We start from the raw sequence: 11,881 nt of genomic DNA, 5'->3' as shown, positions 1-11,881 counted from the left end.
TCCTCAGGATATTGTCTCAAGTTTCACCAAATATTATTCTCTCAAATACTAACAACACAGATAGTGAGGTATATACTCTAAGAGATAAGACAAGAAATGACTGCAGTCGTAAGAGGTTAGAGGCTGCTCTCATTGAGAAGAAAATGTGAGAGAATTGATTGGGTTGGTTTGGCAATATGCAAAGGAAACCACTAAATAGGAGAAGTGATTAGTTTATAATTAATGAAGCAATGAGGAACAGAGGTAAGCCTAAAACAACTTAGTTGGATGCACAACTGAGAAAGAGATGATAGTGATTAGCTTAAGTGCTTAACAGAAAGTATCAGAACTGAAGGGAAAGCTAGGAGTTAAGTTTGCCAACGGCTTTGTCGTTGTTGTTGTAATTGAGACATGCAACTATCATCCAAGAATAGAGAAGGGACAATAAATTACCTCTGGAAGAAGTCTAGATTCAGTTTCTTGCAATTTTTTGAATGCCTCTTGATCCTTCTCACTAAGCGCTCTGTAAAGTGACACTGACGGAATATTGCATAAGGTCTTCAGGAAACACATAAAGTAAGATCCAAGGTCATTTCTCTCAAGGCTGCTTGATGTAGCATTTGAGACTTCCCCTCTTTGGGCATCCTCTAGCAATAACTGAAGCTGCTCAATACACATCCTACAAAGAGAACTCGAAATGACTGCTTTAGGCCACTTAAACTTCTCTTGCAACTCGAATGATGTCACTTCTGTGCCCAGAGATGCAGAAAATAAACCCTGAACTGCTAGAAATTTCATAATTTCTGCCTGCACCCGAAACCTTTCTTCCAAAAATTTTACTATTTCAGTGTCTGCCCAAGATTTGGCATTAGAATCCAGCTTTAAGTTCTTCAAAACTCGAGGCATGGTGTCCACAATCCAACTCTTGAGTCTGTCTGTATTCCCTGATTCTTCTGGAACATCCTTACCATCAACTGAGCAAATTTCCGAATTTTCATCAGTTGTCTGACTCTGATCAGATGGTTCATCTGCAAGGATACCATCTTCTACAAACAAACTCATTATGTTATGTACAAAGATCAAGCAGCCTTGACCAGTGACCAATTTTGCAACCAAACCTTTGACTGTATGCGTCTTCGTGACGCAATCAAATCTACCACTACTGTGTTTCTGCAAGGCTATAATCACTGCAACACGCCGGTCGTCATCATTGCCAATCCAGTTAACTAACTCCTTCATAAAATAAAGAGCTGTTTCATGCAAATGGGAACCCTTTGTAGGTAAAATATCCATCAGGCACTGGACAAGCTTGTAAGAAAGGACACATGGGAGAAAAGATGCTGGCAACCGTGGAAGAAGAAGAAGGAGAACCATCAGTGCCAAATGCTTCCTCTCATGAGATGATAAAAGAAGTGTTTCTTCAATGACAACCTCACAGAAACAGCGGACATTCTTTGCCATTTCTTCACAGGACCCACCTTTTCTGCTCTTCTTGTGCTTCTTAGTAGAATGTACACAAGCTGCTACTTCACCTTGAGATGTCAAGGGATGTACAAGCATATTTACCAGTAATTGCCAAAGACTATGAACTCGAGGATGACAGAACGTTGATTCCTGAAAGGGTAGGATATTTAAACAAAAGCCAAGTCAATGTCAACTTAAATACAATAGTATATAAAAACATTGTATAACAGCCATCAGCATGTTGATTCCGAGCAACCAATAACTAGGAATTTCCATTAAAGCCCGCACACAAAAACTCCTTGCAGTTGAAATGCAAATTTGGTAGTAAATAAATAAGGATATTCTAAATGATTAAGTCCTCCTGCAACAATTCTAAGTCTGGTGTTCATTTGCGGAATAAGACCAGAAGTTTTAGATCCATCTCTTTAAGTGTCACAATTGCCAACTATAAACTTTTCCACATCCATTTATTACCAATGTCTACATTATTTCTCGTTTTACTTTTCAGCCATTCTATCATTAAAAAAATCATTTATAATTTATACATGAATTAGTAACTATACACGAATACAACTAAACACATGCATGTAAATACTTAAGCATGTATGGTGTAAATTGTAGATTGGGAACATAAAACGAAAGAAATTCATGCTAAAAAAATAGGTGAGCTCTTAATTTGAAGAAAAAGACTTAGAATTCACTCCCAAAAAAATTAATAAATAAATAAAGGGACCTAGACAGTAACAACCAAAGAAAATGCAAAAAAAAAGAGAAATTAATAAAATATTTGGATTTAACGCAAAAACAAATCTGTAACTTTCCCCACCAAAAGCCGGTGTCTGATACACCAGGAAACAACATGACCTTTCATCCATGTCGAACACCAAATTTAAATAATAATAAAAATAATGTGTAGACCTTAAAGCTATGTAAGAAATAAAGAATCTTATTATCCCAATAACTTATTATAGAACATTCACTAAAACTTGTCTTTTCAGATAATAATAATAACCCATCCATACACTTGGAGAGCTAAAAATACTTATTCAGAAGAAATACACATAATGTAGCCTATTGACTACGAGCCTACAACTGTGCTCGTGAAGAGGTGACCAGAATGTAGGAAATGACGAAATACCTTTTAAGTAATACTGACATAAATTTTACTTGCTTTGGGCTACTTGGAATTAAAACAGTAGCTGGGGGGCCATCCCACCCTAGTGTACCAAAAATCAGGTTGAAGTAGGGATTACACCCACAAAGCAGGCTGAAGAAGGTTTCAATCCTTTGAGCAGATCAAGAATTATTACAGAAGCTAAGCGCCCTTGGGCAACTTCAGTGAAATGGGGTTTATAAGTTATTTTACAATAACGAGCCCTGCTTTCACAATAATAATCATATGTTTAGACACATTATGTATTTATAAGTTATTTTACAATAACGAGCCCTGCTTTCACAATAATAATCATATGTTTAGACACATTATGTATGTTGTGTAATATAGTGCATCTCAAGCCCTGCTTTCACAATAATAATCATATGTTTAGACACATTATGTATGTTGTGTAATATAGTGCATCTCAATAATAAAAAAGAAATTCTAACAAAATTTAAAGCCAAACATCAAGCAACAACATCAAAATACTGAGGAACTTCTTGGCATGCCTAACCAAAGATAATCTTAGAGCATTTTAAGAATAACTAGATGCTCAGACCTTTATATATTACTTCAACATACTACAAAGCAGAAAATATAAACTCATCTAATACTCCTGGCAAGATATCTGATAATTAATATGAACACAAACAATCTATTATCCACAAGTAAATAAAATAGATCAGGTTTAAAACTGACCTTGAAGCAATGGACAAGATTCGACAGATGATCTCGAGTGAAGAAGGTGTCAGGACTAAATGGGCTTGGCAAGAGCATGCCAGGCATTTCACTCTCTATGGGAACTCTCTCCTGCAACTTTAAAGCCAAGAACAATGCATCTGGATCTCCCATGTTGGCAGCCTTCTGGAAACATTCTTTAATGGCAGGAACTTCAAGAACATGGTTCATCACAGCTTCAAAAGGTAGCTGTAATACTAGCATATTGAGCATCAGATCAACTTGAATCTGACTTAAATTCCATGTGGGAAATTCATAAAAATCAACTTAACCTACGAATAGGATATACAATAGACCAGAAACTGCTGCAAGTTATGGTTAATCATCAGATCATGTACCCCTAAACATGCTGATACTTATGACGATTGATGAGGACATACGTAACGACATGATTTGGATTCAATAAAAAAAACTTTGTAATGCCACTTCCAAGAAAAGAGAGCATACGGATCACCTAAGTGTTTCCTTTCTGCAACTTTGCAGGCAGTTCAAGCTAAATATGTTTCGATGGATATTCCTCTCTGTTTTTGGATGCATACCTCTTGGCTCAAATCTCAGTTATTAGGTGAAGAGATCTTACACTGGCTTGCATCAAAACTAATGCTGAAAAAGATTCAGCAGCATCATTTTCAGCTACCCCACCCCAAAAGCAAGCCATATTAGAACACAAGTAATAAGTGAATCATTATTAGAAACTAGTTGCATTTCAACCAACAGGCACTGAGTAAGTGTAATCAGAGGCAAAGATGTACCATCCTTACAACAACAACAATGCCTTTCCCCCCAAATTTTGGCAGTGGACTACTACTATGGGTCATCTTCTACATTAACTACTAGCATATCCTTCTTAATCATCGGTTCAAATATCCTCAACATGGCTGATATATTGCCTAATATATCCTTCTATATGGCTTGCTACAAAATGATATGGTAACAATATTATTTACTGCTTTTGGCAATTTTTGGGCGACATATTGTGATTTTCTTGATATATCTAGTAACATTTTGGCCTCACAAAAATCAGCCAAAATATTGCATTATCGATTTGGACTTTTATTTGTATTAAATGATGATTTGTATTTGTGGCTCAGTTTGAGGTCTAGACCTGAACAAATTTTAGCTTATGTAAACAAGTGGAAAGAAGAACTAGGGCTCAATTGAGACTAAATTCTTTTGCAAAAGATATCATTTTCTCTATAGCTGCATTTTTGGTGCATCAAGTATGAACATTTATGATAAAAATACACACATGCCTATGGTCTTACCGCTCTTAGCTGGAGCATCTAGTGGTCTCCGTTATACATGACCACGCTATCTCATACTAATTCTCACTCATTTGGTCCTCATTGGAGCAACCTCTAATCTCATAAGAAGGCCCTCATTTCATTTCCAATTTTAATGTTTACCTACAAGGCCTTCAAAATATTTTCACTTTTGCTACACTTGTTTTCTGCACATGTTTCTTTTAAATATTGCCGAACATTCCGATCCATAAAGCATTGTTGTTATTATAGTTGTCCTATAGAATTTTCTCTTCAACTTAAAAGGTATTGTGGATATAATGGTATATCCTAAGTATATCCTACAGGTAACTATATTGATGTGCCAGCATCAATGTGTCCTCTTGCACACATTCCCCACACTTCTTTTCATAAGTTACAGATAGTATTTTTTAAATTGTAACACTTTAAGTATATTAGAGTTTGTATAAGCATGAAATTAAATTGCATGCTTGCACGTGCCCAAAATTCTAGTAACAAATAGACCTAAAAAAAAGAATACGCTCTATGGAGTATCATTATGTTTCTACATAGCATGTAACTCCGAAAATGCCTTAAAAATCAGGTAACATTGGATTTGACCTAATGATAACATAACCCACAGAAGATACATGCACATAAGACGACACATGAAAAAGTGGTTTACTACACTAGACACACATACTCTGAGATCATTTGGAATCATATGGACAAAAGTCATGATTCCAAGGACCATAAATCCGCCTTTTCAAGAGAAGTGTGAAGCGTGTATATGAATAATTGCATTTAAAGAAAGAGAAAAAAAGAGAATACAATCGATATTGGAAGGAAAATATCTACAACTGATTGAAAATAAAGTTATGGAAGAAATTAAAAATGCATAATATCTCTGAAGAAACAATAATTATAACTCAAGAGCATTGAGCTTCCCATCATACCCCATTGTTGTAAATCCAAAGAAAGAAATACCTCTTGCTAAATGACAGTAATTATCTTAGTCAAAGGATATCAGGTCAGTCAGATGGATATGTCAGTGACTAAGTTGAATGGACACAGACAAATAGGTGTCGGTATGAGTACAGGTACGGGTGCATTCGGTCTAGATACGGCTCGGATATGATGCTTATCATATCCATATCCGCTTACCCATCTCGGATACGGATATACATCGGTAAAGAAAATTCATATCCATATCCGCTAAGATCATATACAGTTACGGATAAACATGCAAATACACAACGGATATGAGAAAACTAGATAGTATTGAGAAAAACATAGTTCATGTAATACAAAAGAGTTAGCTAATATATTCATTATAACTGAAAAGCTAAGATTAGACATCTTGATCCATCAAAATTAACCACAAATCCATAATCTAAAAATTAAAACTATCATAAGAGTATGACTAATATGTAATCGGATATTTCAGATACAGATCCGGATATTTCACGACAAACCCATATCCGTAACAATATCCTATCGGTTATAGATTTGAGTAACCATATTCGTATCCTAACGGATAAAGTTTCAGATATTTCTTTGGATACGGATACGATTTAGCACCCCTAAGTACAGGGCATAGAAAATTTATAAAAGGTAGGGTATGGGGACAACTGTAATGCATGGGCAGTTAATAGTTTTGATCTAAATACGCAAACGTCACTTTGAAATCTTAATTTTCAAAAGATATGGGTTGTTTGTCCAACAAGTTTCAAAATTAAATGTGAAGTGTTGTGTGTGTGTCCTGAGTTGCATAGGTACGCATGCAAGTGCAGGTACGGGACACGAGATATTTGTAAAAGGCAGGGTATGGGGACATAGTTAAAACTTATGAGATATAGTCATAGTTTTGAGCTATATATGTAAACGACCGTTTAAATCGTAGTTCGTAAAGCTGAAACAAACTCGACACTTAACTAGCAAGTTACAAAGATGGATGTGAAGTGTAGGATATATATCCAAGAATTGTGTGACTCGGTGTTTTAAATTAAACATGCATTGTATAATTGAGTATTGGTCTGAAAAATATATGCATATATTTAAGGAGTGTCCAAGAAGAGTTAGGTAGGGATACAAGCACGGGCACAACATGTGTTGAGTACGGGTATGGCTCCATATTAGAAGTACCCAAGTAACATGGTATATATCCAACAGGTGTATGACAAGCGTTTTAAACTAAACATGTATTGTATAATTGAGTACACGTTTGAATAAATGTATGCATATAATTAAGGAATAACCAAAAAGTGTCGAATATGGTTATGGGTACGGGTTGCGTCATATACAGGTACGACTTCATGATAGAAGTACCCGCACAACATAGATCAGTTGTAACTATTCATCAAAGCCAAGCTCTACCTGTAGCTGAACAATTGTCAGTCACATAGGTATTAATTTAGTATGAAATACTAATTACATAATCTTTAAGGCAATATCCTAGAAACATTTTGAACTATCTTGCATAAAAATACAATTTACAATAATCTAACAATTGGCAAGGTTTTAAATGTCGCCCGACATGTCCGACATGTCGGCCGACATATCGGTTTGAGGGCTTGACCGACACGACATGAACGTTTTTAACTCGTATGTCGGTTTTCAGGGCCAAATCGGAAATATCAGGGTCATATCGGGCATACCGGCCTATTTTTTAGCTTTAAAAAATCGATCGATATGGTACTTTTTTTAAGATCTATTTTTTGTTATGGGGTTTGGGTTTAGTGATAAATACTCAAACTCGTTTGACTCGTTCTCATGTTTAAGGGTTTCTTATGAACCCGATAGAAAGAATTTATGAACCTAAATCCATATATTATTTACTTTTTTATATGTTTAGTCTATAGAATTTATAAAGTATGCTTATATTGAATTTATGAATGCTTATATTATATTTAGGACATGATATTATACATATGCGCACTACCCGATATGGCAATCCGATATTTAGTCAATGTCCCCCGATATATCCCCGATTTTCGCTATCCGACATGGATTTCAGCCATCCGACATGAACCCGACATCCGACATTTAAAACCTTGACAATTGGTAGCTATGGACAGTGGTGGTTCCAGAAAAAAATTCTTGGGGGGCGGACGACAAGTACCTATTTACTAAATTTTAAAAAATAATATTATAAAACCACATTCTTAATAAATGGGCTAAAATTTCTAACTTTAATGGGCTAAAATTTCTACCTTAAATGAGCTAATAATTCAAATGAGCTACATGTTCGTAAGAGTTATGGTGCAAATACTTTTAAATAAAGGGGAGCAAATTGTAAATTTAAGAGGTTTTACCGTCCATGGCTGCAGACAGTTACACTTTAGGGTGAGAGATAATTAAAGCTAGTTATAGAATAAAGATGAATAGCATTAAGAGTAGAGAAATTTGACTTGCAAATATCACTACAAAGAATCGCATGCCTTTTTTGCGTCATGAACAAAACAAACTTGCGGAGTACAAAGGTAAATGTTGTATGAGCCTTAACAAGTTACACACTATTGCTCAAAAAAAGAAGATAAATTTAGTTTTACAGAACCCGATAAAAATATATGATACATAATTACATATAGGGTTTATAAAAGGGGGAAAAAGTCAGAAACATGCATATACCTTTTCAACCACATGCAGAATAATGGTCATAACTGGCTCTCGTAAGTAACGCTTCTTGCCAGCAAGAGACATTACATTACTCACAAAATCTGTGACTGAAGACGTATTATTGTCTTCAAAAAATTCAGCAGCCAGTCGTCCTGATCTAGCAAGAGCTCCATAAGCAAAGAGGCGACCCAAAAAACAATCTTTAGCTTCCTGCATGTGTAATTTGAGAAAATAAAGTTACATATTAAATAGGAGAAACTATTTGGTTGATTGAATAACATAGATATGTTTACATAATTACCTGACCCTTCATCGATGCCGAAACTTCTAACAAATTAACTATTGATTTCATCAAGGGTTCTACTTTAATAGTAGGAATTTTCGCAACCACAATGGATAACCCCAAGGCAAAACCTTGCCTAGCGCACTGTATAAGAAAAAAATCCAAATTTTAGTGGTCATATTTTTCAACAAATTCAATGAATCAATATGTCAAATATGATAGGACTTTTCTAATTGCCATATTGATCCATCTAATTATGCTTGATCATAAGACAAATCATTAAAGTAAAAAAATTCTAAGTCCACAAACTTTATAAACCGTTCATATTGATATCAATCTCTACAGTTAATGTAACTTGAGGAAGCAGAATATTCCCCAAAATTAACAAATACTCTTGCACATCCTTCCTCTTGAATTAGGGAAGATAACATAGGAATATTCAAATGCACTAAATATGAACCTAATCCTTAATTGCTCTTTCTACATCTGATCTTTCTTATGCTTCCCTTGAATTTGAAAAAAATAATAGAGAAAAAGGAACAAACTCCATTGATAATAGAACATAATCCTCCAACATACTTTTGCTTAATCTCACATCCTTCTTTCACTTCTCTTAATTTTGAGAAAAATAACCAACAAAACCCAACAAAATTGAATGAACCCAACCCCTATATTCTTTTATCAAATCTACACTTTTCTTTCGCCTTCATTGAGAAAAATAAAATAGAAAGAAACTCAAACCCAATTCCTCAAAACTCTCCCACCCTCTAACCCTTCTCTGTCTCTTCATTTATCTACGCACATTTAAGACTTCCTATATCATTAATTATGAGAGAAGGAAACGAATCCTAACCCGAAAAACGCAAACACACCTGAGCATTCTCTGGATTCTATATCTAAATCGTAGTTGTATATCTTTAAAACTTCTCCATTTTCTTGGTTTTGAGGAAAAATAAACCCAACCTCAAAGAAATCTAAACATACATAAGCTTTTCCACGGTCGGAAATTTTAGGAGGTATGACTTTTCTCTTACTCTCTAACACTCTGGTGTGTCTATGTTTTAACCAGACAAGAGTTATTTTATTTATAGCAAAGCTAGCAAAGAGACTGCAAGTGTGATCCATCTGATTTGAAGGAGTTTTGGGTAAATCATACAAATATAGAAGAATAAGAATATTAAAACAAACCCCAATATCATAAAGAAAGATAACGAAATTATTTTCAATACAATGTTAAGGCTTCTAATGTAATAAGCTGGTTAGATGTCTAGGAAAGAGAGATGTGGATAACCGTATGAGACTTCCTAAGCCAGGAGATGCATTATAGTCATTACACATATCCATCGACAAGTTCAAGCAAGAAAAAGATCGAAATGAAGGATCAAGACAACACCAAGCCATAAAATCATGCAATCAGTACAATGTGCATTACCTCCCTAGATGAGGAAACTCCACGAATGAGCCGCCGAATCGCATATCTCAAAGAGGGTGCACAATTATCCAACCCATCATCCTTCTCTGCCTCCAATTGAACTTCCCCTTCTTCCTCCTTTCCCTTCTCCCCTCCAACCTTCTCGTATGCTCTCTGAACCTCGATCAGCTCCACGACCAACTTCTCAGCTGCCGCCTTACGGACCAACAAATCAGCAGAAGCCAGGTCTTTAAACACATTGATATGGAACCCGGGCGAGCTGCTACTGATTGAAGAAGAATGGAAAGGTGCCTCTTTTACTGGAGGGCATTCAGCAGGCTTCTTCACTTCAGAATTGCTTATGGCTTCACTGTGGTTCCTCTCCTTATCCAGTCCTTTCCTCTTCTTCCTCCTCTCCATCGGCTTTATGTTTTTCTTCAGGGCGATGTCTTGAACTGATTCTAAAGGACCGGAATCTTCAGGAGTTACCATTTTCTGAGATTGGACTTCAGTTTCTTCAGCGGAACTCGGTGCTCTCCTTTTGCTGCCCATTGAAGCGATAGAACTTTTTCCAATAGGAGAGAAAGCGGGATTAAGATCGATCTTGTGTGGTGATTACTTAATAAAATTCAAAATTTTAGAGGAAAATTGAGTTATCTGAGAGAACGAGCCCTTCCTTTTTTATTTATTATTTTTTTCCCCCTAGGGTTTTGGGGGGAAGGAGAGACGGAGTGGAATTTCTTTTGAGGAGGGAGCTAGGATTTAGAGGCTTCTCTGCGCAGCAGAGTTCATCATCTCGGGTCGGGTTACTGGACCCGAATGATTAAGAAAACTCATAAATTTTCGCGATGCCATTTGAGCTTTGTCTGTCCAAACTGGGCTTTGGTAAAAGCCTATTTGCTAAAGTAAAGAATTAGGCCCCGAGCTCAATCCCAGCCAATGACTCGCCAAAAAGAAAGAAATTAAAAAAAAATAAAAATAAAACAGCCAATCTATTTAAATGAAGTTGAAATCTTACAAAAAGTAGGTCGTCTTAGAAAATTCATATAGCATTCACTCATAACTTGGATATACAGCCGGAACATTAGCCTTATTTTATTGAACTAATTGAAATACACATGCAATGTACGTGTTTGAATATCATGATTATCTAAATTGATAAAAATAACATAAAAATAAAGTTTTTGCTGGATTGATCATCAACTCAGTAATCTCTCTTTCAAATGAAATATTGGCATTGCTTCCTTCAACTCAGACTGTCGCCACGTTATCTACTATTTGTGAGTTATAAACGCATTGATCTAGCACAACATCTCTGTTTATTAGGGGTTGTTTGGTTCGTTTCCTAGATATAAGGAAATGTATTTCCATGTACAAAAACACAAGTTTTGAGTTTTTTAAACTTTTCCAAGAAATGGATTGTTTCGCTTTGGTTCGCACAAAAAAATGATGGGAAACCAATGTATTTATTTTTCTTGTGTTTGGTTCGCATGGAAAAAAAATGAAAAAAAGTTTGTTGATATTACATTTCCCAAAATCAACTTTTTAAAGAACACAAAATCAACGTGTTCAGATCTGTTTAAACAATTTTCACACAAAACCAACTTTTTTAAGAACAAGCGTAAAATATTTTTTCTGAAAATCCAAAATTCTACTCCGGGCAGATAATTTTTTTTACCAGATCTCAAATTTGGCATAAACTACTTCTTGTCAAACATTAACCTTAATCTGAGATCTGAATAGGGACCGAAGAAAAAAGTAAACTAATAATCCGAATAGGGCACCAATTTCTCTGCTAAATTGATCTAAATTAAACTAATAATCCGAAAAATAAAAAAGATAGACAACTTTTACCTTCGTTTTGGAAGCAACAGCGTCGACAGAGATCAGATCTGATAAATTGATGGCACAATATCAAAACTCACTCCCCCAATTTCTTCGATTACAGGGGCAAAGAAGAGAGCGGGAGTTTATGACGGGAGGAGAGAGGT

The 11,881-nt window shown here is 35.5% G+C and overlaps 1 protein-coding gene across 4 annotated transcripts in view; it reads right to left on the bottom strand.

Moving 5' to 3' along the window:
* The window catches only part of LOC109830709 (DNA polymerase V-like), a 15,248-nt gene extending 4,581 nt beyond the window's left edge, over nucleotides 1-10,667 (bottom strand). For all 4 annotated transcript variants that reach the window (XM_020398067.1, XM_020398070.1, XM_020398068.1 and 1 more), the window contains exons 1-5: nucleotides 9,912-10,667; nucleotides 8,498-8,623; nucleotides 8,209-8,406; nucleotides 3,299-3,526; nucleotides 433-1,593 (exon numbers count right to left, since the gene is read on the bottom strand). In XM_020398067.1, coding sequence (XP_020253656.1) covers nucleotides 433-1,593; nucleotides 3,299-3,526; nucleotides 8,209-8,406; nucleotides 8,498-8,623; nucleotides 9,912-10,442 — 2,244 coding nt within the window. In that variant the 5' untranslated portion in view covers nucleotides 10,443-10,667. The remainder of the gene's footprint in view (nucleotides 1-432; nucleotides 1,594-3,298; nucleotides 3,527-8,208; nucleotides 8,407-8,497; nucleotides 8,624-9,911) is intronic.

The sequence above is a fragment of the Asparagus officinalis genome, chromosome 2, assembly GCF_001876935.1.
Source record: "Asparagus officinalis chromosome 2, Aspof.V1, whole genome shotgun sequence".
Taxonomy (NCBI): domain Eukaryota; kingdom Viridiplantae; phylum Streptophyta; class Magnoliopsida; order Asparagales; family Asparagaceae; genus Asparagus; species Asparagus officinalis.
Note: the sequence above shows the minus strand (reverse complement) of the source record. Positions and strands in the feature narration are given on the sequence as shown.